Genomic DNA, 25,670 nt, shown 5'->3' with positions numbered 1-25,670 from the left:
GGGTCCACTCTGGCAGCTGGACTTGGGAGCACATGGCTGTGTCAGGTGAGCGCCTTGGTGAGATGTTGGTACATTCTGTTATGGACTCACCAGCTACAAAGTAAGCATAGGGCTTCGGAGCAATGTCTGTTGGGCATGTGGGAGAGTTGTAACAGATTTATGTTATGTGGACAAATAGAAACTAGCTTTAAGAAAAAGGACATATACACTGCAGAGGGAAAAGCCACTTTGTACACAAGCATATAATGCTCCAACCTAAAACTTACAAAGGCTCGTTTGACTCACACCACACTGGTGCTATATTTTTGCTACGCAGGCGTTCTGTGCACAAAAGAAAGCACACATCTCAACTCTGCAATGCAGTCTACACTGCTTAAAACATTACACCTACAATGGCAGAGTTACAAAGGTGAATCCAACTACCAAAACAAGTTGGAGAGATCCTGGATACCTGCTGTGCTTACCCTGTAGCGAGAAGGCAGCCAACTCCACTGCTGTGTCAAATGGACATTCTAGCCTGAAAATATAGACATGAAAAAGTCAGTCACAGCAAAATTAATAAACACTGCCACAGGCCACCACACCTCTGACTGTCACTGAGGCCTACTGGTCTCTACCACTTCCTATTAGTACTCTCCAAACATTGCAAAAAAAAAGTGAATCTCTTTGTAATAAAAATTTAGACTAACACACTACTGTTAATAAATCTATTCTGTTCACCAACATGTAATCCTGTAATCCTCTTAAAGTAAGATGTCCATGACTACCAACACAAATGATGGATTCAGGTTTGAAGGGATATCAACTGATGAAGAAAGGCAGTGTATTGTGTCGGTCAAGTGATTTAGTGAAGTTAGCTGTGTGAAATAACAGGTTAAATAACACATGCAGTGCTAAATGAAAATGACTTTCCAGGAAGCAGAAAAATGTTGACATGGGCCAGCACTGAGGGTACGCGAAGAAAGTTTAATTGTTAGTGTTTCTCACCCTGGGATAAGCTGATTATCTGCTCTTGTCTGCTCTGAGACTGACTCACTCTGACAGCCTCTGAACAATCAGACTGGATACCCACTCAGAATGTGTTGAACAAACATGGGAGCAGGTACCCTGAACTACAAAATCAAACATCTGAAGTTGCTACATCACTCTATGAGCTAAAGTGTTCTGATAATAAAAATAAGGGGAACCATTTTTCTGGGATTTTCAAGTTGTTTTGATCAATTTAGTCTGTGTTTTAAAAAGGCACCTGTAATTACTAATGCTTACCACAGTAACTGCATCAACTGCAGGCATGACTTAATCAGTGAAGTGGAAAAATGTTCCTGACATGCCACTGTCAGGTCTATATATGCGTCAGTCTTAATTTGATGGCTGTGATTCTGTCTGTCCCTCTCTCTAACTGAACATTTCCTTGGCGTAACATGACATCACTTTAGGTTTTGTCCTGTGTGCAGTACTTTATTACGATGAATCGTTAAAATGTGGGATAATTACTTACTTTCCACTGAGGATGTCTTGCTTCAATTGTAACACAAATAGGTATCTGAAAGTAAAACAAAACAATACAGTTAAATATGGTCAAACTTGACTAAATTTGGCAGTTTTAGGGGATATGATACAAAAACAACCATCTATTCCAAACGGGTAGCATGGAACACTGAAGCCAATCATGGTTTATATTTTGTGAATGATTGGTAAAAAAAAAAATCAATGCATTAGGTAGTAGCTTTTCGATCTGTGTGAGTTAAATTAACCCTGCAGGAGACTTGCTAGTCATGTGACTAGAATGTTTTTGCCCATAAAACAAACAGCCAAAAAATAAATATAAAAGCCCAGTAAAACTTTATTATTATGTTTACGTTCACACACACTTAAAAAACAACCTGCTTGTAGAGACCCAATGAAACACCAACTTTTGAAGGTTTATGAGATTAACGTAGGCCAAATTACCTTTTTTTTTTTTTTTTTTTTTAATTTGTGTGTTGGAGAAATTTAGCTACAGTAGAAAGTTTACGTGTGCACGTCTTAACTCACCTGGTCAGCTCCTCGTGCAGGTTGTTCGGTTCTGAAGAGTAAAACTTCACTCTCAAGTGAAGGCAATATGGTGGGCCGACTAAAGGACACATCAAAATCACAGCTGAGTAAATATTATCAAGTTTAACAATCCAATTTACGATCACAATGTATGTAATAACCAAAGTACTAGGATGAAAAAATGTAGTTAACTTAATATAACACATAACATACAGTAATAATGCAGGAGAGTAGAGATAAATGTTCTGTTCATTGGATGTTTTGATAAAGAAAAAGTTGTTCTGTATGTTTGGGGAAAGGAAAGGAAATAGGTTGAGGCAGGGCCTCTGTATACTTACTTTTCACTTGCTTTTTGATACTTTTCGAAACATCAAGCCAATGCTGAAACAAAATGCAGATTATTATCAATTAAAATAGCACAGCATCTTCAGCAAGGTCTAGTATTTAAAAAAACAAATTGTTATGGCAAGTTGAATAATCAATATACAATAGTCATAATTTAACTGATGTGATAATTATATTTCTGCCTGTCCCTCTAAAAAGCACTGCATCTTTAGCTAGCTTAAGTTTAGTACAAAAAAAATAAAAACAAAATTATTCACTTTGACACATGACCATATGCTTTTTTTCCACAACTCTTATACCTGCTTGTATTTAACATACAAACATTAATTAATTAATCCACAAAAATAAAACAGACAAGTTGATGAAAAGTTAGCACACAGACACATACAAACACATTTAAGTCAGCGTTCTGGTCAGTGCTATAATTCTTCTTGAAGGCACTGTGAGGCATGAACAACGTCAAGGAGAGGTGGCAGTGGTGGTTGTGTTGTGTGTGCATGTGTAGGTTAGAGAGAGAGAGAGAGAGAGACAGAGAGATAAGGGAGGAACTCTCAGCACTCTCTAGTCTACTCTCCCCCACATTCCTTATTACAGTCCTCCCTCTCTCTGTCACTCAACTTCAATTTGCTCTCCCAACCATTTCACTGTCTACCTCCACCACTCTCCTCTTTGTCCCTCCATTCTGCTTCATCTTTACTCCCACCAGCTCTCCTTCCTTCCATGGCCTTCACAGAGTATCAGAGTGAAGGAACAGGGTCAGTGTCAGACCACTGACTTAAAACGCTTTGTCTCAGAGCACAGCCTGACTCCCAGAGCTGACAAGAGTCCCATAACCAATCCCTTTAGCCCATTCACTGAAAGGGAAAGTTCTTGTCTCAAGCCTTCCACCAAATGGGTGAATAGTGAATTGGACTGAAATGGAAAGTCTGGCTAGGAAGTGAATGCCTCAAACACTTGGTGAAACATAAAATAATACTACTGAACAGATGTGGATAATTTCACCATAGTAGATACTTTTCAAAATCATTTTGTTATCTTCATGTTTTAATATTTTCCCATGATCATTAATTATGGGAACTAAAAGTCACAATACATTATTTTTCAAAATTAACTGTTCAACCCAACAGATTATGCACCCATACCATGGCATGAAGTGAAAAAACAAACACAAAGATTATAAAAGAGACTACTGCATAAAGTGCATCTCCAATCTTACCGGCACTTGTGCCGAGTCCATGAAGCGTAGTCCAAAGTAGTCTTTCTCTACGATGTCCAGATGGTACATAATCTGCTCAAACAGCTCCTCACCTTTGGCTTTTTTCTGAGAACACACAAACAAAGAGGGGACATCAATATCTGAGCGTCAAAGTTCACAGTGAGGACTGACACTCATGATGGGGGTCATGCAAAAGTACTTAATAATGAAATAAAGGGGACTCTATGAATGGTTAATATATCAACAGAGTCCTGAAGAAACGTCCATCTAAAACCTAAGTTTGCATTACAGCACAGGAATGTAGGACTGTGAAATATGGCTTTTGCTTTTCCTGTTTCCTGAGTTTTGGATTTGAGGAGGGTCTTTACTCAGTCATGAATGAAGCCTTCTGAAAGAATGAAATCCAAAAAGCAAAGGTATTAAAAAAACCAAACAAAAACAAAACATGGTCATTTGAAAAAAATACTAGTTAGGGTTTTAGACATTTCTAAATTAGTTTTTGCACCTCTTCAAAATACTGTTTTGAATGTTTTACTTGGTTTAAGTATAAATGTTGTTGTGATTTGTTTTTTATGGGTTTGAATATAGAGAGATAGGAGAAAAAATATTAACATGAAGTATTCAAAGTTGGAATAGGTGCTGCCCTTTCTGACCAAGCCGTACCAGTTACTGCCTGTGCTCTGCCTTCAACTGGGAGAACTCTCCCTCACATGTGCACTCTGTCTTCTCACACTCACACACTCACACACTCACACACTCACACCACTCACACACTCACACAGCTCACACACTCCACACACACACACACACACACACACACACACACACACACACACACACACACACACACACACACACACACACACCTTCCTAACCCCACCATGAGGCACAGCGACTGGGTTGCTATAGTAACTGGGTTGAAGTGCCCCAGATGCCCAGGAGCTGAGGGAAGTGGGGTGGCTGAACACATCATGTGATCATGTGGCTCTATGAATTAGGAAAAGATGTAAGATCAACCAGCAGCTGGATTTTTCTCTCCTCTGTCCATCTTGATATTGTCTTATTTTCACTTTTGATCAATTCATTCCTTAACCATATTTGCGCTTGCACTAAAATGATCTGTAATGTTAATCAAGAGTATGGCTGAGGCGGAATATGGCTGATTGTATCCCAGGTATCCCCTGAATAAAATACTGGAGTGGGTTCAAAGCAACATACATAAAAACATTTCACCACTCCTGCTACTCCCATGCTACCAGGTCAAAATCAACACTAATTTTTAAAAAATATTTTTAAATTTTTAATATTGAGATTATAAACAAATAATCATACATAAGTCTAGGATCACTCTCTTTTTCAAATTAACTTGAATGAACACGGTTACTGTCCTCACAAAAACATACTTATTTCATATAAACTATGTACAAAATGTTTGCGAATCAAAGTAGTTAAAAAAGCTAAACTATGGATCAGCAAAGGAGAGGACCGCGGGTGCTCTAAAGGTTTCCCTGTGTCTCCTTCACACACTCTCCCTCTTTCTTTCTTTCTTTCTCACTCACTCACTCACTCTCACTCACTCTCTCTCTCTCTCACACACACACAAACACACACACACACAAACACACACACACCCCGAGAGAGCTCCAGGGCAGCTCAGGGGGGCTGGCCCCATGCTAGTTGGCATAGCTGAGAAGGCATACCGCACCCCTACAGTACCCAGGGAGAGACAGTACAAAGGACTCATTGTGTTTGTGTGTGTGTGTGTGTGTGTGTGTGTGTGTGTGTGTGTGTGTGTGTGTGTGTGTGTGTGTGTGTGTGTATGTGTTGCACCCAAACCCTTGTTATAGTGCTTGCAGTATTGTTTGTCTTTCTGCCTGCCTTTGAGCATACAGCTCTATCCTTCAGACACTGTCAGAATATTTAAGTTACAATTGAGCTGATGCTGTCATCTACAGACATCCGTAGACATCCATACACCAACCAGTGTAGTAATGCACCTGTTAAAGTTGAAGGATAAGGGTTTTTAAAAAGGAAAAATCATGCAGTTTGGTTGATGCTTTACCTGACTGTTCTGTAAAAACTAGCATTTTTAGCATGGCTATCCATAAAAGGAATAACATCCCTTAACGTATTATTTCAGGGCCATGTTTACTCATTACATTAAAAAAAGATAAGATGAAGCAATCATCTGTCTGTCCTCAATCATGCATCAGGTCACATGCACATTTAAGTTTGTGTGACTCTGCAAATACCACATACTCATCCAGACCCAAGGTGACCACACAGCTGACACTTAATCAGCTGAACAGTTTGCTTTCATTATCATCGGCTGGCCAAAAGTTCTAATCCTTGTGTATTCTTCAGTGTGTTCTACCATCATGGCTGCACTATACAACAATACTGCAACATTTGTTAATAAACAAATGTTCAGTCATTTCCCTGAAACGATGAGCTGCACTACCATTAATGGAATAATAACTTATTTTGTGTAAAAATTAAAAAAGCATGTATGTGCTTAACCTTTTGTTTGGGCTACAAATCTTCCAACAAGAGAAAAGGGAAGATGGAGGAGTTGACAGTGTAGGTGGCTATAGGATGGTGAGTGGGGGGCAAAGATGAAGAGAAAAGAGAGGGAACTAAATACATTTAAAGTAAAGAATGTGAATCATAAGGCTGTGTGGACATAGATGCTGCTAAACAGACGTATCCCAGGGAGACAACTTTGGGTGGCCTTATATACTAGGGACACACACAGCTGGAAAGCCACAGTATGTGAATGGGCCCTATTCAGTTTTAGATTGTGTCTCTGCATCTACAGCCACTTGAACATCTAAATAGAAAAACAAACTGCACCGTTTAGCAGGGGGGTCCCCCACATTTCTGCCACCCTGAGTTGAATTGACATCTGTGCAGCTTAAGAAAAACACCACATGATTCCAAACTACAACAAGGGGAGCTATAGTCTTTTTAATTGAGAATGAAACTGTGTTAACTTGTTTTATAGATCTCATCCTACTACACAGGCCATATAGACCATAAACTACACTTAAAGCAAACAAAGACCATATGCAGAAGGCAGTAATGTGCTAAGATGAACTTTTTCTCAGGGACTGTTTAACGAAATGATAAGACTGGCTGAAACACTGATAATGTTTCCCTGCAAACGTGCTCAATTTCCCTCGACTCTCATATGGTTAGTCTATGTTTATATTCACACTGTTCCTGCAATGAGAGTTCTGTGGCCTGTGTTACAGAACTAGCACAGTATATACTTAAAGGTCCTAGGTGGGACTGTCTGCACTGTAAGAGCTAATTGAGAAATGTGGCTTAAAATATAGGAAGGTCTGTGTCTCATATGCTTATTTTGAACACATTTTTTTTTAAATCATCTTTAACAAAGACGAGACTTCTTTCCTTGATGTCTTCTCTTCCACATGTCTTGCCTGGTTGTGTTGTGTGTTTTTCTTATTACCTTATCACTTAGAGAGAGTCGAATGATAAGAAATAAGGGTTTGCAGAAGCTACCTATATCTGGGGGAGGGGAAAAACAAAGAAAGCTCATTTGAAACCCAACGCAAGGCCAGGGCCCTGCTGGAATGCATTCAGATATCCAAGTGAATTTGAAAACCTTCTTCAGGTGCACACAGCAAATGCCTGGGACTTTTTAAGGCATGAAAGTACTTTTAGGATGAGACAAAATCAATTAACTCCATCAGTAAAATAAATTGGTATTAAAAAATAACAACTAACACAGGAAAAACAGCCAGCAATCATTTCTGCTCGAGTATTAACAAAAGACAGAGAGCAAGAGAGATAAAGAGAAACAGGGAGAAAGCAAAAACAGTCCAAGCAGATGACATTCCACTAGAAAGACTGAATAAGAATATAATCTGACCTCTCTATGCACATAATACTGAGCTGATAGGAGGGATTTACAGCAGACTGGCTGAAAAATGTGTGACATCACTTACGAGACGTGCTGAATAAAATACATTTATGCATTCTTGTGGCTGCTAAACAGCTAAGAAGTTCTGAAATGCTTGTTGATTTTAGGGAATGATCTCCTTTCATTCTGAGTCAGTTAGACTAAAAAAAATAAATGGAGATGTAAAGAGAAAGAGAGTTTTTTTGTAGAGAATAGACAAAATTGGAGATTAAAATAATAACAAGACATATATATAGTAATAATGAGGAATGATACTCTCTTCAGCAGATTTTCTTTGGAATATATGCCAGACAGCAAAAGATAAGAGTCATAAAGGACAGTTAGATACCAGACTGGCCTCAATGAAATGCTGCAGATTTGCCAGATTTGAGAGACAGACAGTCCCAGGAGTGTAATCTGTGAGCTGGGTAAAAATAAAGATTGCATGGCAGAAGAAGATCCAAGTATTTATGCCCTTGGTTCAAAATCACTGTTATAGTTAACGCTACATTATGTTTTCCCCAGCAGTGCCTTGGTGTTTGTCTAGGAGACGTTGATACAGAGAAACAAAATAACAAAGCATGAGAAAAAGGGACAGGACATGAGAAAAGACAGAATAGACAGTCAGAGGTGGGAAGAGTGAAGTTCTGCTCTGTGTCCACTTGGTGATGAGCCCAACATGTCACATGATGTGGTCATGTGATTAAGTGTGTTCTCCAGAGAGGATCATGGAATTACAGGTGATCAGCAACACTGCAACACTACCACACACTCCCACTCCCACTCACACTACATAGGCTTAAAAGGACTGCTCTACTGACACAGGCATACATTGGTCAATAGCACACCTCTTGTGCTTGTTGGTAAAGCTGAATGACCATTTGACAGAGAGCTGTCAGAAACTGTAATCCATTTACTGAGCATTAACTGTCCTCTTAACAACAGCGGAAAAGTATGCACAATAGAAAAAAAGACTGGGAAACCCATTACAAGACACAGTTTATAGGTTCACATCCCTGTTGAAACCATGTACATTTAGGTTCATGTGTGATATCTTTCTCTGTATGTAGTCTCCTGATACACAAGTAAGCCTTGCTACCTAGTTAAAAAATTTAAAGGCTAAAATTCTAGCAACTCTTCTTACCGGCAGGTCAACGCTGACATCCGTCCCATCCAGTAAGGATACACGGCAGGTTATGATAGACTTTGCATCCCCAGCAGCAGGGATGTGTGTTGTGGCTCGCTGGGCCTCCCTTAACCGGGTTTTCTCTACATGTTTCCGGATGGAGTGTCGGCCCAGCGTCCTGCGCAGGAAACTCAGCATGATGGTGGAGAGGGAGGGTTACAGTACCACACCTGTGAGGGGTGAGGGCAGAGATTAAAATTCATAAGAAATAAGGCTATTTTTGCATTTGAAAACTGTACAGGCATTCAGAAATGTTACATATATAGTACCAGTCACATCGGCAAGTGTGTCCAAACTTTTGATTGGTCAGGTGAACAATTAAATACTAGAAATATGCTCTCTCTCTCTCTGTGTTAAATTGTTTTTAATATTAACCAGTGTAATACACTGGTTTTGTGTAGACAGTTGTAATGTCAGCCAGAAGGTGTCTAGTTACCCACCATGATTAACTGACATTAAAGTCTGGCAGGTGCACCACTGTTGTTCACATTATGACTATTATTACATTATGACACACATATAATTAACATTAGCCACTATCTAATATTTTGGGTGCAGGGGGGAACAAAACGCAACTGCTATTATTTTAGATTATCGTTTGGTTATGTTACCTAAATAGCTTGCCTGCAACCTAACCTCTCTATATAGTGACAGTTACAGGTGACAAATTAAATGTTGGCTAACAAGAGGCTAGTAAGTAAAAAAAAACAACTACGGATATTACTTTTTATAAGGTATATAAGCTAAGGAGAGAAGTAATATTAATATATCAAGTTAAAGTTAGTTAATGTGTACCAGTATCTGTTTGTCACGGTATCACAGTTAACAGTGTCTTGATTATCCATAGTAACAGTAACAGGTGTGTGTTAAAACGTCACTACAACAACGCTAACGTTAACTTCAAACTAACAAGGATAAAAATGTCTTATAGATAAAATATTTACTTTTATTGTGTAATGGTATTCGACGAATATAAAATTTACAGTGGCAAGTACAGAGAAGAGATTTGAGAGGGAGTTTACACATTAGCTAAATGAAGCAGTCAGCTAACGTTACTCGACTCCTAAGATGTGTAAACTTGGTTTCAGGTCTGCCAGAAAAAGAAACCGCTCAGATGGACTGAGACGGACGGAGCTTTCCATGCTGCCAATCTCCTCTGAAATATAAAAATCAACAGAAAATCTTTAACACTTCCGCTGGATTATAATATAATATTAATCAAACAAAAACACAAAATATAACCACTAGCTTCACTTGAACTCAGCTCAGGCCTGAGGTACCTGGTGTAAGCAAAAATAAAAAGGTGTCCGTTTGTTTTATTGCAAGAGCTAACCGTTAGCAACGAACGCACAGAATACGTGTAACACCGACCGTGCGACTGTGTCCCGTAGAGCAAAACAAACGCCGCCTTTAGCTCTGAGAGCTGGATCAGACAGACACTTGCTCCGCAGCCACTTGTGGATCCGAGGACGCCTGGATGAAGGGATACTTACACAAACCTCCTCGTATGAATTCACGGTGAAAACACGTCTGCTTGCATTGCAGACAACTAAACAGCAACCTCGTACATTTCCATGGTTTGTAACTTGTTTCTTGTTTCTTTTTCTTCTTTAATTCCAGCTCGTTACCCCTGCGGGATAATTTCCTCCCAGGTCCCAACAAAAAGTAGGAGGCAAAGCTCTCCTCAGGATGTGACGTCACTATAAATCCCCAACAAAACTCAATTAGCATTTTTAAAGCGACAAACTTTTTTTTCTTTTCTTTTTTGAGTTAGTGTTGTTAAATTAGGCTTTACGCAGTTTTCTTTTCCAACCTATAAAACCCACAGGTTATATTCATATATGATTGAGTTTATAATTTAATATTTTCAGTGATTTTCAGTGTCATTTGTTATTACAAGACCAGACAAAAAATACTTATATAAAGTCAAATATATAAATAGCCATATATTCATGGAATAGTTGTGTGCTGTTAAAAACTTCCAGTGTTAGAGGCGTGGCCTCCTCATTCATTTTCTGAATTTCAATCATAGAGTGCGTCAGTCTCCATTTGACAGCAGCACCTCCTTCTGGTTAGTTTAGGAATAATGATTTACAAATGTTGCCAGAGACCACTGTGCTTTTTTAAGGCTTAAAGTTCATTAAGCATTTTGAGTAGCAGGGGCATGTATAATTATACAACAATTATATTTAATTCAAGTGTATTTTGAAGCCAGGAGTAGGGACAGAGCTCTGGAGCTTGTTCTAACCTCTCACCTAAATATGTATCATATGTCATTGCAATCAAGTTTATTTATTTAATAAAATTATTTCTCTTTAGTTTTTTGTTTTGTTCCCAGCAGAGCAAGTTGAAAACTTTGCCAACAATAAATCATCAAATCTGACTTTTTATGGGTATCAAGTTGATACCCATAAAGACATATCTAAATATCTGTTTATACACAGAAGACACAGACAGTATTTTATACACTGGGAAGAACTGCCTTAAATACTTAGCTCACACCCAGCTGTACTTGACATCTGTGAAAAGACACATTTAGGAAGACGTCCTTGACTTATTGTAGGCCTACACCACTTAAAAATGAGCTGTGTATAAGCACATTTGAAATGTGACATTTAAATCTTCCTGTATGTGCTGTACCAGTGTGGTTTGAGTATTTGGTTCTTATTAGTACAGAAACTACAATAGATGCAATCTTTTTTCTGCTTTGATGCTTTAATGTGCAGTAATAGCACCCTTTGTGGCCTCTGGCTCAATAATACTGTTATAAAAAAGATGGTTAGATCTAAAGTACCTTCTTCTATCAAATGATGCAACATTATCATAAATCTTTAAGGATGGTTTGTATGCAACACAGAGGGGAAGCTGTTTATTCAGCGGTTTGTTTCCATAGAAAAACTTTTTTTCCCCCACATACCTCAGAACCTTTGATTTCCTTTTCCTTTGGGATAGCTCTCCTAGCATCAGTGTGTTTGTTTTTTTCTTTGGAGCCTGGCATTACAGAGATTTAGCACTATGGCCACCTCATGTGACTAATGGCTTCACTCTACGGTAAATCTCACAAATCAAAAATCTAGAAATTTAAAGTGATTTCTATCGAGGTCATGAGCATTGGTGCATCTCATCTGCTCGCTGTAACATTGCCCAACCTCACTTTTACAGTGTGGAAAAGCAAGGTGATCTGAAGCCACGTCTCCATGCTTTGACAGACAAGCTTTAATTGTTCACAATCAAGCTTATAGACATGTCCAAAGCACCGTAAAACCATGATACCAGAAAGAAACAAGCAACTGAGGACAAAGGTTTTTATGACACAGGTAGGAGTTAACCAAGGGTATAATACGGTAAAACATTTCTCATTATTTTGTGTTTCATTATATATACACTCGCTGTTATAGATTACGTTTCAAATAAAACAAAAATTTTGAAATAGCAGTCTTGAAATACACACCATTTGTGTCACATTTGAATCATCCAAAGGAAGAAGAAAAAAAATCAAAAATAAAATAAAAACAAAATCTTTCTGCTCACAAATGATTTTCCCTTTTATTTTAAAGATTTTTTTTCATATACAACATTGTATTTACATGGTCTAGTATTATTTACAAAAAATTAACAAGTGGCACTGTGTAGTTAGGAGTTCTTTTCTTTTTCTTGTTCCCTACAGGTGTCGTATTTTCAAACAAAATAAAAATGATAAATAAAAAAAAAAAAGACTCAACTCATCACAACTCATTTTAACAATGCTTTATGTCTCCGACTTTTTTTTTTTTTTCAGTAGCACTACCTGCCACTAAGCCTTCTACAAAGTGCTGTCCTTTCCCTAGCCAACTAGAACTGTTTTCATCTTTACAAAAATACAACTAACCCACGCCCTCTTTATGTCTGGTACCCTCCAAACTACCTTTGATCAGTACCCTGAACACACAGACAGTACCAATTATGTGTCAACATCAAAACACTTTGAACACAGACAGCTCATTGCTGGACATTTTGTGCAGATGGAAACTCTGGCAGCCCTGATTGATCAATTATTAACTTTTCACTGCAGCCAATGTTTTGTTTTCTCGTTAGAAATCAACAAGGTTTTTTGAACTTCAATTTAAGCGATAAACGATTTTGATTTGGTGGTATTTTGATTTGATTAGCCCTGTTGGCAAATACAAAAACTGATGGAAAAAAAAGCCACTGGGGGTTTGAATAGTGTTGCTGTTCATTTGATTATAAGCTCATACATGTTGGGTCTTTGATGTATTAGTAACTGTCAATAAAAAAAAAAAGTTAAAAACCAGCTATTCAGTCAGTCATTCACTGGCTGGCCTCAGTTTGTCCTTCTGGGGAAAACAAGCTGTTTGAAACTGAGCTACTGTACCCATGGTAATCTGCTCAGATGTGTCATTCGCCTTGAGGCCGTGCAGAGAGAGTGGGATCCATGTATAATGATCCAAAAGAGAGGCATCAGGGGAAAAACAATGAGAAGAATGGACTGTGGATGTTGCGTGGGCTCTACAGAAATGACTGATGTTGCCTGAGAGAAGGAGTTCTTTGGGAGAGGGACGCAACACAGGAGAGGTTTTAAAAAATAGAGTGAAGAGGAAAAGCAGTTTCTAGGCTCTTCTTCCCACCTCTACATGTGGCAAAAGTATGATTCAGCTGTTTGAAAGGGATGTATGAGAACAGTTAAAATTTTTGTTTCACAGGCAAAGATTGAGCCTGACTTAAACAAAAAAAAAAAAAAAGACTCTCCAAGAAGGCTCTCTTTGCATTTTTTTTTCAAAAATCTTGAGATCAGGTTAGATTAGGTTTATGGCTTTATGGCACAACCTTTCATTCCAGTTAACCAACAAGCAGGCTTTAGACCAGACAGCTAACAAACTATATTTCATAAATGACAGAGGGAGAGAGGGAGCGGTACAGAGAGAGATAAAGACAAATCTGAGTATACACACACACACACACACACACGCGCACACACGCACAGCAGTAGGTTTTTCCAGCAGAGTCCATTGTAGGAGCCAATGACAGCAGGTACTGAAGCAGCCGATAAGAAAAATATCTCAAATTATAAAGAGGCTTAAACTCCATTCCATACCGCTATGAAAAACACATCGACAGCCTGACCTGTACTTTGACAAAAAAAAAAAAAAAAAAAAAGAAACTCAACAAGCAACTTGATGCTGGGTTTTGTGAATTAAAAATACAAGTCATCATTTAATCTCTTATCACTCATAACACATCATCTTGGCTTAAAAACAACATGTGCCTTAAAATGATGAAGTACCACTGGGAAAGATCAATAAAAAAGATTAAGTATTAGTTGAATTTTCTGTTTGTGCTGCCTCTTTGAACTGTCAACTGTCCCCTGGCAGACACACACACAGACTCAGATAAAATTAATCAACAATGGTTGGTTTTAAGCTACGTTCCAGTGACCTCTTGACTCCACTGGAACTTATTCCTAAACAAATAATTAATCTTACTGATCTTAGTGTTGGGTCACATGATTGCTCATATAAAGCGATGAGCCACCAGTCTTCGTCACTGTGAAAGTGTAAGCAGGTACTTGGGTTTACTCCAGTTTACAGGTTACAAAAGTCTTGGCTTCTGGATGTGAAAAAAAAAAAAAAAAAACGTGGGGAGGCCAATGGAGGGAGCTAAAGTTCAGTTTTTACCCTTCACACAAAGGTTGAGATCAGTTCACCATCAACTCAGCAAGCAATCTTTTTGGTGAAACCTTGGGGAAAAACAAATACTGATTGCATAAAACTTCCAGCAGCTTTCAACCACTTGAGAACTAATTAATTGTTACTGGTGTCTGATCATATGACCCCTATTTGTTTCTAGCATAATGACCAGTGCAAAGAAATATATGGGTTGCACAAAGTGGATCGACATTTACTAAACGTCGTGCTGGTCAGGGGTAACCAATCAGAGAGAAGCCTTAGTGGGCCTTTGCTATCAGTGTCGGGCTCAAGGACACTTAAGCAAGGACTCTGCTGCCCACTCTGTCAGTCGCAAGTTTGATTTAAACGTTGAACTGACTGAATATGAATTTGAAGATAGAAATGAATTGCCCTCAGCCTTGTTTCTCAGCTTTGTCAGCCATGACGACTGCAAAATTACTTCGATTGTAACTCAGTGAGACCGTGCGTCTACCGGGGCCTTTCTCTGAGACACTGTTTCCTTGTGTTGAATACATTTCAAATAATCAATCGATGTTCAAAGTTAACATTTTCTTTCACCATGTCTTTCAGTGGGAAATGTACAGTCACAGTTCAACAGTAGCTGCTGTGACTAGTACAGAATTGAAAGGGAGGTGCCCAGTAAACACAAGCCCTGAGGACTGTAAACCAGTTATATTCCTCACCACACCAAACGACGGCCACTTCAGAGCATGTGTGTCTGTAAGCACAAAAACACAGCACAAAGCAGGATGAAGTATCCAACTCACCACAGCATTGAACAAGAGGTGAGACACAAAGTGCTTTCAGCTGTCCATCTGTCAGTCTGTGCTGTCAGAAACTTAGACAAGAAAGCCGAGAAAGATAAAAACCAAGTACAATAAATTAAATCATTGTTCTTTTTTTCCACAAAAAAGCAAAAAGAAATAAAGAAGTAGTTAGAAGAAGAGGAATCACACTACTTTACTACCTAAGATTTAATCAGGAAAGCATGAAGCTCTAGACTCATACAAACAAAACATACAACTTTTTTTTGTTCAGTGGACAGGGTTTGACACAAACTAAAACACAATAAATACTCTTTCTGAGGAACAAAAGATAAGGTATATCTCTTTATCAGCTAAAAGGACACTAAAAAAAAGGCAGGTCCGTCTGGCAGACTCGCTCAGAAGGGGACAGGGCAACCCTTGGGGTAAAAAAACCCAAAAAAACCCAAAAGAAATAAAACAAAGGGGGGGGGGGAGGGGGGGGGGGGCTTTCCATCCATGGGGGCAGCCCTTCCCCTTCGTACTTATGGCACTACAGCAATTCCCCATCCACATTTTATTCTCTTATACTTTAATCTTCTCATTCTTTGTATACTTTTTTTCTTTACCCTGAACATACAATATCCCCTAATGGTACCTAGTCAACACAGCTGGATTTCTTTTTTTAATTCTATCTTGTCCATGATTTTCACGTTTGTTTGTTTGTCTTTTTTTTCCGTTTTTGTCCGCGTAAAGTGCAACAGTGCTTTTGTTCTCTCCTCCGACCGCCTGGCCTCTTCCTGGTGACCCCTGATGACCCCCAGGGATCAAACGTCACAGGTTATTTGGATCAGGCTCAGGGTTTGCGCTGGTCTCGCTTGTCACGCTGGTGGCACTTGCGACGCTCGGTTCCTCCACTTCCTCCTCCTCTTCTTCTTCCTCCTCCTCCCCCTCTTCTGTCACTTCCCCCACGTCCAGCACCTCCACCTCCTCGTCATCGTCGTCCTCTTCATCCAGCCCTCCTTCCAGCAACTCCACCACGGCCGCCTCGCCTTCCTCTGTTGCTGCCGTCTCTTCCTTCTCTTCTGCTGCTTTCTGCTGCTCTTTCTTCTCTTCCTCCCTCTCATCATTCACCTTCTCTCTCTGCTGGTAGACAGCGGTCTTGAGTGGTTTGACCAGACCCTCCTCATAGACTTTCAGGATGGCCTCACACACGAAGCGGTACTGGCTCTGTTAAAGAGAAGCAGAGAGAGATGTTTTAGTTGATGGTTTAGTGTGGCTGAGAGCAGCTGACAGACAAATGGATGTGTTTACATACAGGGGTTTGTATCATCATGGCCCTCTGATCTCTCATGGTCCTGACGATATCAAGAGGATACACTGGCTGACCACACTCCATTAGACACAATGCTGTCTCCATTGTGATCAGAACCCCTGTCCGACCAATTCCAGCACTGGAAAAAAGCAGCAGGGACAGAAATGGGTGTTCAGCTTCAAAATAAGTGCAACATCGACTGTGGTTGCTATAGGTTGACAAAATCAGTCAATCAACATCAAACAACAGGGTTCACAGAATGACTTCACTGTACCTGCAGTGTACCACCATTGGCTGGTCCTGTCCAGCCCGTTTGGTCCGCACCAGAGCCACAAAGTCCAGGAAATCAGTGGAGTCATCAGGAACGCCGTGGTCTGGCCAAGCCAGGTACTGAATCTGAGTAAGCTCTCTCTGCTGCTCACTCTGAGCGAACACACACACACACAAAGACACACACAGGGAAAAGAAGAAACCCAATTACTTCATATTACATTTTCATTTACCGCTTTTCACAAAGACTATCTGAGGCCCTGGAAACAAACAGAGGGTATTCACTCTCATCTCAGTTAAGACCCAAGCTGAGTTAGGAATTAATTATTCTCAGATATCACTCACACTTGACCCAAAACAGATTATTGTATTTCATGTGGGCAACCTCCAAGCATGTTTCATTGAGCTCTGTGTCCTAGGGGGAGACTGCATGGTCACCCTTTTTATGTAATTATGGCCTTTAAACATGTTATGAAACTGGAAGTGTGAATAACAAACAGTGGTTTTATTCTTTCCACTCCACTGGACCACTTGGTGATTCACGCTGCTGTTTCCCATTTTATGAAACATACTGATGATACTGATGATACTATCTGCGGTTTTACTACAAAATGCCCATTTTATATTTCTGCATCACACTATAAATAAACATGACACACTTCCTCTTTTGGTCATTCATAACTGGAAGAAAAATCTAACAAAGAGTAGTGTAGCGCAGAGTGACCAGAAAATAAGGGTCAGCGAGATTTCAACCCCACAGGGACACAGTGTGACGACGACTTGCGCAAGCGCGCACACACACGCACACAAACGCATGCACGCACGCACACACACACACACACTACAGCAGAAAGCAACTACTGACCACTGTTTCTTGTGTGACTCAGAGCCCCTGTGTTCCTCTTTAATATACTGCCTCGCTGCATTGCCATGGTAACACATCTATCTCCATAGCAACAATCACAGGCAGAGGAGAATGCTAATTGCCTCCTCCTACAGCCATATACTTTAAAGGTCATGATTCAAGGGCAACACGCAGGGAAGTAATAAGGAATACAGACAGCAGGAAACGATGAGGAAACAGCAGGAAAATGTGATACTTCATTCGTCAAAAGTTCATTTCTAATTAGATGTTGTCCTTATCAGATGACGTGTTGCATACTGTATATCACAGCAACAACTCAGACACAAAGATAAATTTAACCGCACCATTTTTCACCCATTAACAAAATAAAAGCCTTCAGTTTCGAGGGACACGAATAAAAGTTCACCATGACATGTTGAAGTCTGACTGGAAGCATCAAAGGCTCCAACATGACAATAAAACAAACTCACACTTCCCTTTTCTGTGTTTCAAACTATCATCCCACTCTCTGTTCCTCTGTTTGGTTTCTCATTCTCTCGCTCTCTTATTTCAGCAATGTGACTGACTGGGGTGGTTGGGTTGTCATGGTAACCAGATCCCAATACGTGGCCCGCATGCAGCAGCGGGAGCCAGAAAAAGAACAGCCCACACTGGTCACTATGGCAACACACCTCCTCCGGGGTCCTCACCGGCTCATCCTTCCCGAGACTCTGGTCCCTCTCTCTGATTAGACCCAGAGTCTTTCACCCTGCTCTCTAACCTGCTCTGGTTATCAGCACACGCCCTCTCACTCTCTCATCCCTCCGGCTTCACCTTTACCCCTATTCTCTTCTGGTACTAGCTTTTCTCTCTAGTTTGTCCTTTTTTTCACCTTTAACATTATGTGCCTGTATGCGGGTTTGCGTGTGTGGTTACCTGTGTGTGCATGAGAGTCATCTCTCGGACCAGGAAGGCAGAGTTGCCCTCTTCGTTGTGGCACGTAACTGTGAAGTTTCCATAGGTGGTGGTGCTGTCTGGGTTGGGCCAGTACTGGTGACACTTTACCTATGAACATGAACAAAGTATTCAGTTAACAACTCAGGTCACTTCTTGTCACAGGACCCAATTCTTTTTGCATTTACAGCTAGTTTGACAATTAAGAGATCTCAGATGCATTGTTTTAACAGTGACATAACTGTTCCTCACTCTGTGTATTTAATGAATAATGAACAAATTAACAAAAGACAGTTGTCTGCAGGGTGTGTGTGTGTGTGTGTGTGTGTGTGTGTGTGTGTGTGTGTGTGTGTGTCTTAAGGAAGAAAGTGTAACAGGAGATAGATAAGTATTTCATGGCACTAAACAGGCTCACTCAGTATCAGAACTTGGGATTTCTACAAATGGAAAACCTGGATTTTAAACTCAGAGACACAGTACTCTCTGTGTCACAGTGTCTCCACACAAAGTCTTTCAGCTGCGTTTTTCAGTTGTCCATCTCACGTGTGACTGACAGAACAGATACTCTCCTATTTTAATCAATCCAGCTGTCTACATATGCTGCATAACAGCTTGCATATTACTTGCACCATAAGCCTGTAACAGCCACCCAAAGCACATTTTTACACTATTTTCCTGCGTTTTATGCACATAACTGCAGTGATTGTGTAATGGGCTCTGAGCCCTGCCAAAAACTAGGGTGACCTACAACTTCATACAGTGCCCGAACACATTGCGTGGAGCACCGGAGCTCCTGTTGCTAAAGTGCTGCTCACAGTATGCCTTCTGTGTACACACAATGTCAGACGTCACGGTGTAGCTGCGTCCAGCAATGCCATATGTACAGTAAAGGTTTTTGAAGATTTTCCAATGGATTTGTTCACATGCTGCAGTCCATGTATAGTTTCCAGTTGTGTCTTTGAAGAAAATGTCCACATACCCGCCCCCTCTCGACCTGCGTAGTCAGCATGACAACCATGGATGAGCCCTGTTCCCAGGTCATTTGCCAGAAGTCAGGGCAGGTGTTGGGCAGCGGGCCCTGGCATGCTATGTAGCGGTTTATCAGACTGGAGGCTGGAATCTCCATCTACAGACAAACAGACAAAGAGATTGAGATACAGATGTATTACATTGCAAGGCTCTCACTTCGCAGCCTCTTTTTCATATTCTTTTCAGATGATAAGATTTGCTTTGTGTGTTTTCAACAGTGCACAGAGCTAGATATTGTCACATTTTTCTAAAAGGTACAAAAAAAATAAAAAATCAAGTGCCTTTCAAACATTTAAATACTTTAACCTGCTGGTAAGTTAACAGCAGTTTGTCTCCTGTTTGAATCAACCTGAGTCACTTACAAGGTCTGACCTTGTAAGACTATCATAACACTCAAGTCTGAACTGAATGACACTATATAATGCAAACATCACAGCAAAACAACGTTGAATAACAGAGATTAATACGGTATTAATTTTGCATATTGTTCTAACTTCTTACAAGCGCTCATGTAATTTTCCAAATATATTAAATGAAGTTAAATAGTTAAATAAAATCTGTCAATTTTAGGTTGTCGAGACTCTTCTCATATCAGTCAGTTTCTACTTTTTACCTCGTGGTGGGGCACAAAAGAGGAAATCTGCTATAACCATCAGACCAATTAATATCCTGGAACTCTACATACAGCACACACACAACAAAAGGAAAATGAGAGACACTGCTGATTCATGGTTTTCTTTTTAACTATGTCTGGTCAATTTCAGATTGACAATAGATGGAAGAGTGTTTTCTATCTAACAGATGAAGATGCTGATGAGAAAATTTATTAGTGGATGTAAAGGACTCATTGAACGAGAAGCAAGGGCAAGTGTCCATCACGCTCACCATGATCATCAATTAACCTACAGAGACAAACAATGAAGCTACTGCTAAATACATCTTCAAAATCCATCTTTGATGCAGCCTGTTAGAAAACTAACAGCAATTTACTTTCTTCATATCATTATTTTCCAGTTCACTGTTGTTTTCATTGTGTAGCTCTGCTTGTGAAGGCTCTTCTGTGCTGAGTGCAGCCATGATAGAGCAGAGACCAGACGCTGGTAATGTTAGAGATGCCTTAAATTCATAAAAAAAAATGAAAGGCGCCTTATTAACATCCACAAGTTTCCATTAGCTTAGAAAGACAAATGCCTGGCTCACTTAAAAACTTGCAAAACATTAACGCTCAATGTCACTCGCTTGAGAAAGCCAAAGTGGTTAATTCATTCATCAGTGTGGCCACCATAGTGTTTTAACATGTGTTTGATGGTTAACAAAACAGACCACCCACCACGCCTCAAATGAGCAAAATGCAGAGATATTGATGTAAAGATGAAAGAGCAAAGTGAGGAGGACAAAACTCACATTGATGTAATTTGCATTGATGTAGTCATCTGTGCTTTTCAGAATGACCCGGGTGGCATCATCTGCCGAGAGAGAGACAGAGAAGAAGAGGGGGTAAAATTACAGATAAAGAATGATGAGAACAATTTCACAAGGGTAGAAAGAAAAAAAAGTTCAAGAGGAGAACAGGTGGAGAGGAGAGAGAGAGAGCGTGACGGGAATAACAAAAGGTTAACGTCGGTACATATTTGAGCACACAAGCCAACAGAAATGATGAAACGGCCGCGTGCAGTCACTTACAAGGAGAGATGTCTCTGTAGCGATTTTTGGAAACGTTCTGAGGTAATTTGGCACACAGCATGGTCATCCCCGGCCTCTTCCTGTACAGTTGCTGTGATAAAAGCAGCACAAATTTATATTAAAGTACCATCAAGATCAATAAACACTAACCATTTCTTTGTCCACTTTGTGTATGTAAATATGCACAGGCTTCTGAGAAGGTCTAGACCAGCTCTATTTGGAAAGTGCCCGAGATAACGTATGTTGTGAATTAGCGCTATACAAATAAAAATTGACTTGACTTGACTTCTAAGTGAGTTCAAATGTATGAAAAAAACCCAAGTTTTTTTGGTGTGCACATGAACACTTGTATGCGGTGACCTGATGTGCATTTAGATGTGTGTGAGTGTGTGTTTCTATTTGATATTCCTCTTCAATAATAGTGCAACACTCAAACAGGAAGCTGTTAAGTGATGATAATGGATAGGAGGTTTGAATGTGGAGGAGGAAAGAAATTTGTGACAACTCCTTAAGTAATAATTACTGACTCATCTTTGCATCTCTATGTGAGTTTATGTGAATATATTCCTGTGTCTTTCTCCTCACATCAAACTGTGCCAGTATGGCTCCACTGCTCAGGCCTTCTTTCAGTGCGACCATAGAGTCCCTCAAAGCATGCTGGTCTAGCTGGGCGGGGTCCTGAGGGGACTTCTCAGGGATGTACTGAAAATCTGGCTCCGAGTCCACCTTCTCCTCCACCACGTCATAGATGGCTGAATATGACAGAGAAGAAATAGGTCACAGGTTACATACACATGGATGTTTATGCAAGATGAGGCCTCAGGGGGAGCTGATTTATCTTCAAGTATGTAAAGAAAAAAAAGAAAACAGCAACAATAAAGGAACACTAACAAACTGAACTACAGGAGTACATAGTTCATGTATGTGCAAATATTTATTTACCTACATTTCCTATATTATATTTAAAATCGAATGTGAATTTACAGGCATTCAGTACATTGATACAGTCCTATATCTGCTTTGATGTAATACAGGATAGAATGCACAAATCCCTCTTTGACCCAGTTAAAATATCAAGAATTTCCATGTTTCATCATCTTTAAAAGCTCCCCTCCCCGCTTCGCTAATGCTGATTAAAGCAAATGCTTTGCCATCTTCCTACACAGAGGATGCATATAGATGAGATGTACAGAGAGCAAAATGTACAACTTCAGAGATCTCATTTGGCATTACAAAAGTGAGACTGAGCAGCCAAAAGGAGACCAGAAAACAGAATCCAGGTTTGTGACCACACGTGTAGCTGTTAATGTTCAGGAGTGGGTTCCACAGGCTCCGTATGATACACTTAGCCTTGTATCACTTATGTGCTTACAAAGTGGAAGTTCATGCATCACTAAATTAAAATGGGCCAAGCCACACAAAGTCTTTCTTACATAGAAACTAGTTGTTGCTAAATATTCACACATAGTAACTGTTAGCTGGCTGAAACAACTGACAAAACTAGCAAGGTAATATACACTACTACTACTATTGACAAAGTTCCATAGTTTGGTCATGTGACGATAACCAAGAAAGTTCCCTCTGCTGAAGAAGACCATGAGATGTGGCTAAAAGCTCAGGAAAAAGCTTGTAAGTGGATCCTGAGTTTGCTTTTTTGGTCAAATATACGGCCCATTGTAGACTGAAGAGCAGAAAGGAAATAAGTGACACTAGATTGAAATGCTCTTTAATATTGGCCTAAACAATTTAAGTAAGATGTATATCCCTTGCATTTGTTAGTGTTAAAACATTTCACAGCAGATCTGACCAATGGGAACAACTCACCATTTGGTCTGACCAATAGAATGAGCTCCCCAGAGTGGCTCTCACAGCTGGCCTTGATGAACATGACCACCTGGTCATGGGTGTGGTCAGAGATGTCCCGGCCGTTAATTAAGACCACCTGGTCGCCCTCGTTAAGGCGTGGCACACACAGGTCAGCCTGAAAGGGAGGAAACAGGGAGACAACAGAGGAGGGAAGAGAAGAAAAGAGAAGGAAGAGTGGGACACAACTGGAGGTGAGATAAATGAAAGTGAGTCATTTTTGTTGAAACTTTTATAGTTAAGCAACAAGTGTTTAGTTCAATAAAATGTTTCCAGTGGGAGCAAATGTTTGCAGATATGAAAATACTAAAATTGAGGTTATTTGTGAAGCTGTGACTGAAAATAAGAGCAAGAGAGGGACTGTGTTTCCTCATTTACTGACACACGACTCATATGAAGTGGCTGTTGACTTACTGATGTTCCTGGAGCTACTCTAGACACAATGATAGGCATCTTCTGGTCTGCTCCGCCCTGGAGACACAGAGAGACACATGTTCACGGCACAAAGGCTGGGACAAATGTCCTTCTTTTTTTAGGGGAGAGTTAACATTTCAGGTAAAGAGTGTGGATGATACAGATGATTTGTGGCAAGGAGCAAAGGTTTTGACAACTTGGCATACAAAACAGGAAAGAGTCGAAAGATGGTCTGAGCAACCACAAAGATAGAAAGAGCCTAAACAGACTTCAACCAAGTCCAAACTAGTATCAGCTCTCACCTTCACATTGAAGCCAAATCGTCCGTGTTCATCAGGTCTCATCTTGATCAGGACCAAATTGTCATGAGGGACTACTCCGTTCAGCTAAGGAACACAGTTGAACACAGATAGTTCAAATTCATGTCCTACTTTCATCTATATCATCTTCCTATGGGGTGAAGCAAAACTGGTTACTACAACTCTAACAATGGGCAATGCAAATCCACCAGATATAAGTTGTTTATAGAATTAAACATTTGCCTTATTTCACTTCTTGGTTCTGGCCACCAGACGAATGTAGGGCCAACCTTCACTTGGCTTTTAGACAGATAGTAGTATACAGTGGGTTTATCAGTTTGTTTGCTGGAAAAGGCTGGCTATGGGAGGGGTGATGAAGCTAGAGAGACTTAACCACACAGTCAATGTATGGGATTTAGAATCAAAACAATGAGCTCAAAGAGGTGAAACAGCTCTTTACAGATGGAGAGTTCAGCATTATGTGAACCCCATTCCCATTACACCAAGTGGTGTACACTAATTAATGTAGATATGAGAAACTTAAGCACCGTACATAAGGGACCTGAGGGGGAAAGGATTTCTCACAGTCCAGCAGTAATACAGTAATGTTGCCATGTTTAGATTCAGATAAGTCAAATCTTTATTACATCACAAGTCTCACAGACGAAAAAGGAGACAAACTCAAACTGAGGGAGACATTAGATCTTAGATAAATTCCCCAAGAGAACTTCTTTAGTTGTGAGAAGTTTTCATATATTTTCATCGAAGGTCTTACCTAGTATGAATTTACGAAGGACAGTCTTTTTTTTTTTTTTTTTTTTTAACAATGAAAATGGGACTCTGGAAAATTCCTTGAAAGATGAGTAAATGTTTGTATACTGATGTAATGAGTATTTCTGTCTTCTGTTGGCACACTGACCGTGGTCTTATCAGCATTGACAGGAACATCATACATCTCGTTGATGTGGTTGTCCAGGAGGCTCTGTTGAGAGTGGGCTTGGATGATCTGGCTCAAGGTCTTCCTGCTCAGCTGCTTGGGAGGCAGAGCTGGAGGCTGGCCGTCTACCCCCTCGGGAGACCTGAGGGAGGCAAAGGAAGAAAGAGAGAGAGAGATAGAGAGAGAGACAGTCAGGGACAGAGAAAAGGAAACAGAGATAAGAAAAGGGAGGGAGAAAAGTGATTCGTTTAAATGATGTCAGTTTAACTTTTTGCCAAACAATCTGATTACAAAAAAACAGGTTCCGGATGTGCTGATGTTTCTTCCACATCACCATTTTACATGACTACACCTGTACCCTTTACAGAACACAAAAATAGTACTTTACAATTATGAGTAATTACAAAATTCATCTCCAAACTTGCTGTTTAGCAGCTGCAACTGCTAATGGAAGAAGTGTATTTTTAAAGATGATGAAACACTAAAGCCACAAACACACAGGTACAAAAAAAGGCATGACTAGTGGTCTAGCTGGAGACCTTCCTGTTTGTTAAAGAGGTGGGCTTTGGAGGAGAAAGAGAGAAACAAATAAAAGAGGAGTAAGAGATTACAAGATACAGAGCGGCTTAATAGCACTGTGTTAGTCACAATGCATTAACCTCAATAAAAGGGCTGCAAAAGGAAAGAAAACAGTCCCCCCTCCATCATCCAGACAATAAAAGGCAGTCAGTGTGGATGGAGAAACACAGTCAGTCAGGTAAGGCTTTCAGTAGCATCATGGCTCTCTCTCTGGAGGGTAAAAGCCAGTTGTTTCACTCTATGTCAGTATCCGTATCTGTGTGTGTGTGTGTGTGTGTGTGTGTGTGTGCGTGCGTGCGTGCGTGTGTGTAAAGGCACTCCTTAGGGGCGGGAGCACCAGTCAAAGAGCA

The 25,670-nt window shown here is 40.1% G+C and overlaps 2 protein-coding genes across 5 annotated transcripts in view; both read right to left on the bottom strand.

The window, feature by feature from the left end:
• Positions 1–10,365, bottom strand: part of epb41l5 (erythrocyte membrane protein band 4.1 like 5) — a 35,000-nt gene extending 24,635 nt beyond the window's left edge. The window contains exons 1-7 of the mRNA XM_022740677.1: positions 10,200–10,365; positions 8,665–8,876; positions 3,596–3,700; positions 2,373–2,415; positions 2,035–2,113; positions 1,499–1,543; positions 465–517 (exon numbers count right to left, since the gene is read on the bottom strand). Coding sequence (XP_022596398.1) covers positions 465–517; positions 1,499–1,543; positions 2,035–2,113; positions 2,373–2,415; positions 3,596–3,700; positions 8,665–8,844 — 505 coding nt within the window. The 5' untranslated portion in view covers positions 8,845–8,876; positions 10,200–10,365. The remainder of the gene's footprint in view (positions 1–464; positions 518–1,498; positions 1,544–2,034; positions 2,114–2,372; positions 2,416–3,595; positions 3,701–8,664; positions 8,877–10,199) is intronic.
• Positions 10,366–15,346: 4,981 nt separating this feature from the next.
• The window catches only part of ptpn4 (protein tyrosine phosphatase, non-receptor type 4), a 65,583-nt gene continuing 55,259 nt past the window's right edge, over positions 15,347–25,670 (bottom strand). For all 4 annotated transcript variants that reach the window (XM_022740672.1, XM_022740673.1, XM_022740676.1 and 1 more), the window contains 12 exons: positions 24,724–24,883; positions 23,808–23,891; positions 23,506–23,562; positions 23,053–23,209; positions 21,814–21,980; positions 21,229–21,319; positions 20,950–21,011; positions 19,496–19,642; positions 18,499–18,627; positions 16,723–16,871; positions 16,452–16,587; positions 15,347–16,363 (listed from right to left, as the gene is read on the bottom strand). In XM_022740672.1, the coding sequence (XP_022596393.1) occupies positions 15,968–16,363; positions 16,452–16,587; positions 16,723–16,871; positions 18,499–18,627; positions 19,496–19,642; positions 20,950–21,011; positions 21,229–21,319; positions 21,814–21,980; positions 23,053–23,209; positions 23,506–23,562; positions 23,808–23,891; positions 24,724–24,883 (1,735 nt within the window). In that variant the 3' untranslated portion in view covers positions 15,347–15,967. The remainder of the gene's footprint in view (positions 16,364–16,451; positions 16,588–16,722; positions 16,872–18,498; positions 18,628–19,495; positions 19,643–20,949; positions 21,012–21,228; positions 21,320–21,813; positions 21,981–23,052; positions 23,210–23,505; positions 23,563–23,807; positions 23,892–24,723; positions 24,884–25,670) is intronic.

Source organism: Seriola dumerili, unplaced genomic scaffold (genome assembly GCF_002260705.1).
Source record: "Seriola dumerili isolate Sdu_G_001 unplaced genomic scaffold, Sdu_1.0 BDQW01000052.1, whole genome shotgun sequence".
Taxonomy (NCBI): Eukaryota; Metazoa; Chordata; class Actinopteri; order Carangiformes; family Carangidae; genus Seriola; species Seriola dumerili.
The sequence above is the reverse complement of the archived record's forward strand: the minus strand, read 5'-3'. Positions and strand labels throughout refer to the sequence as shown.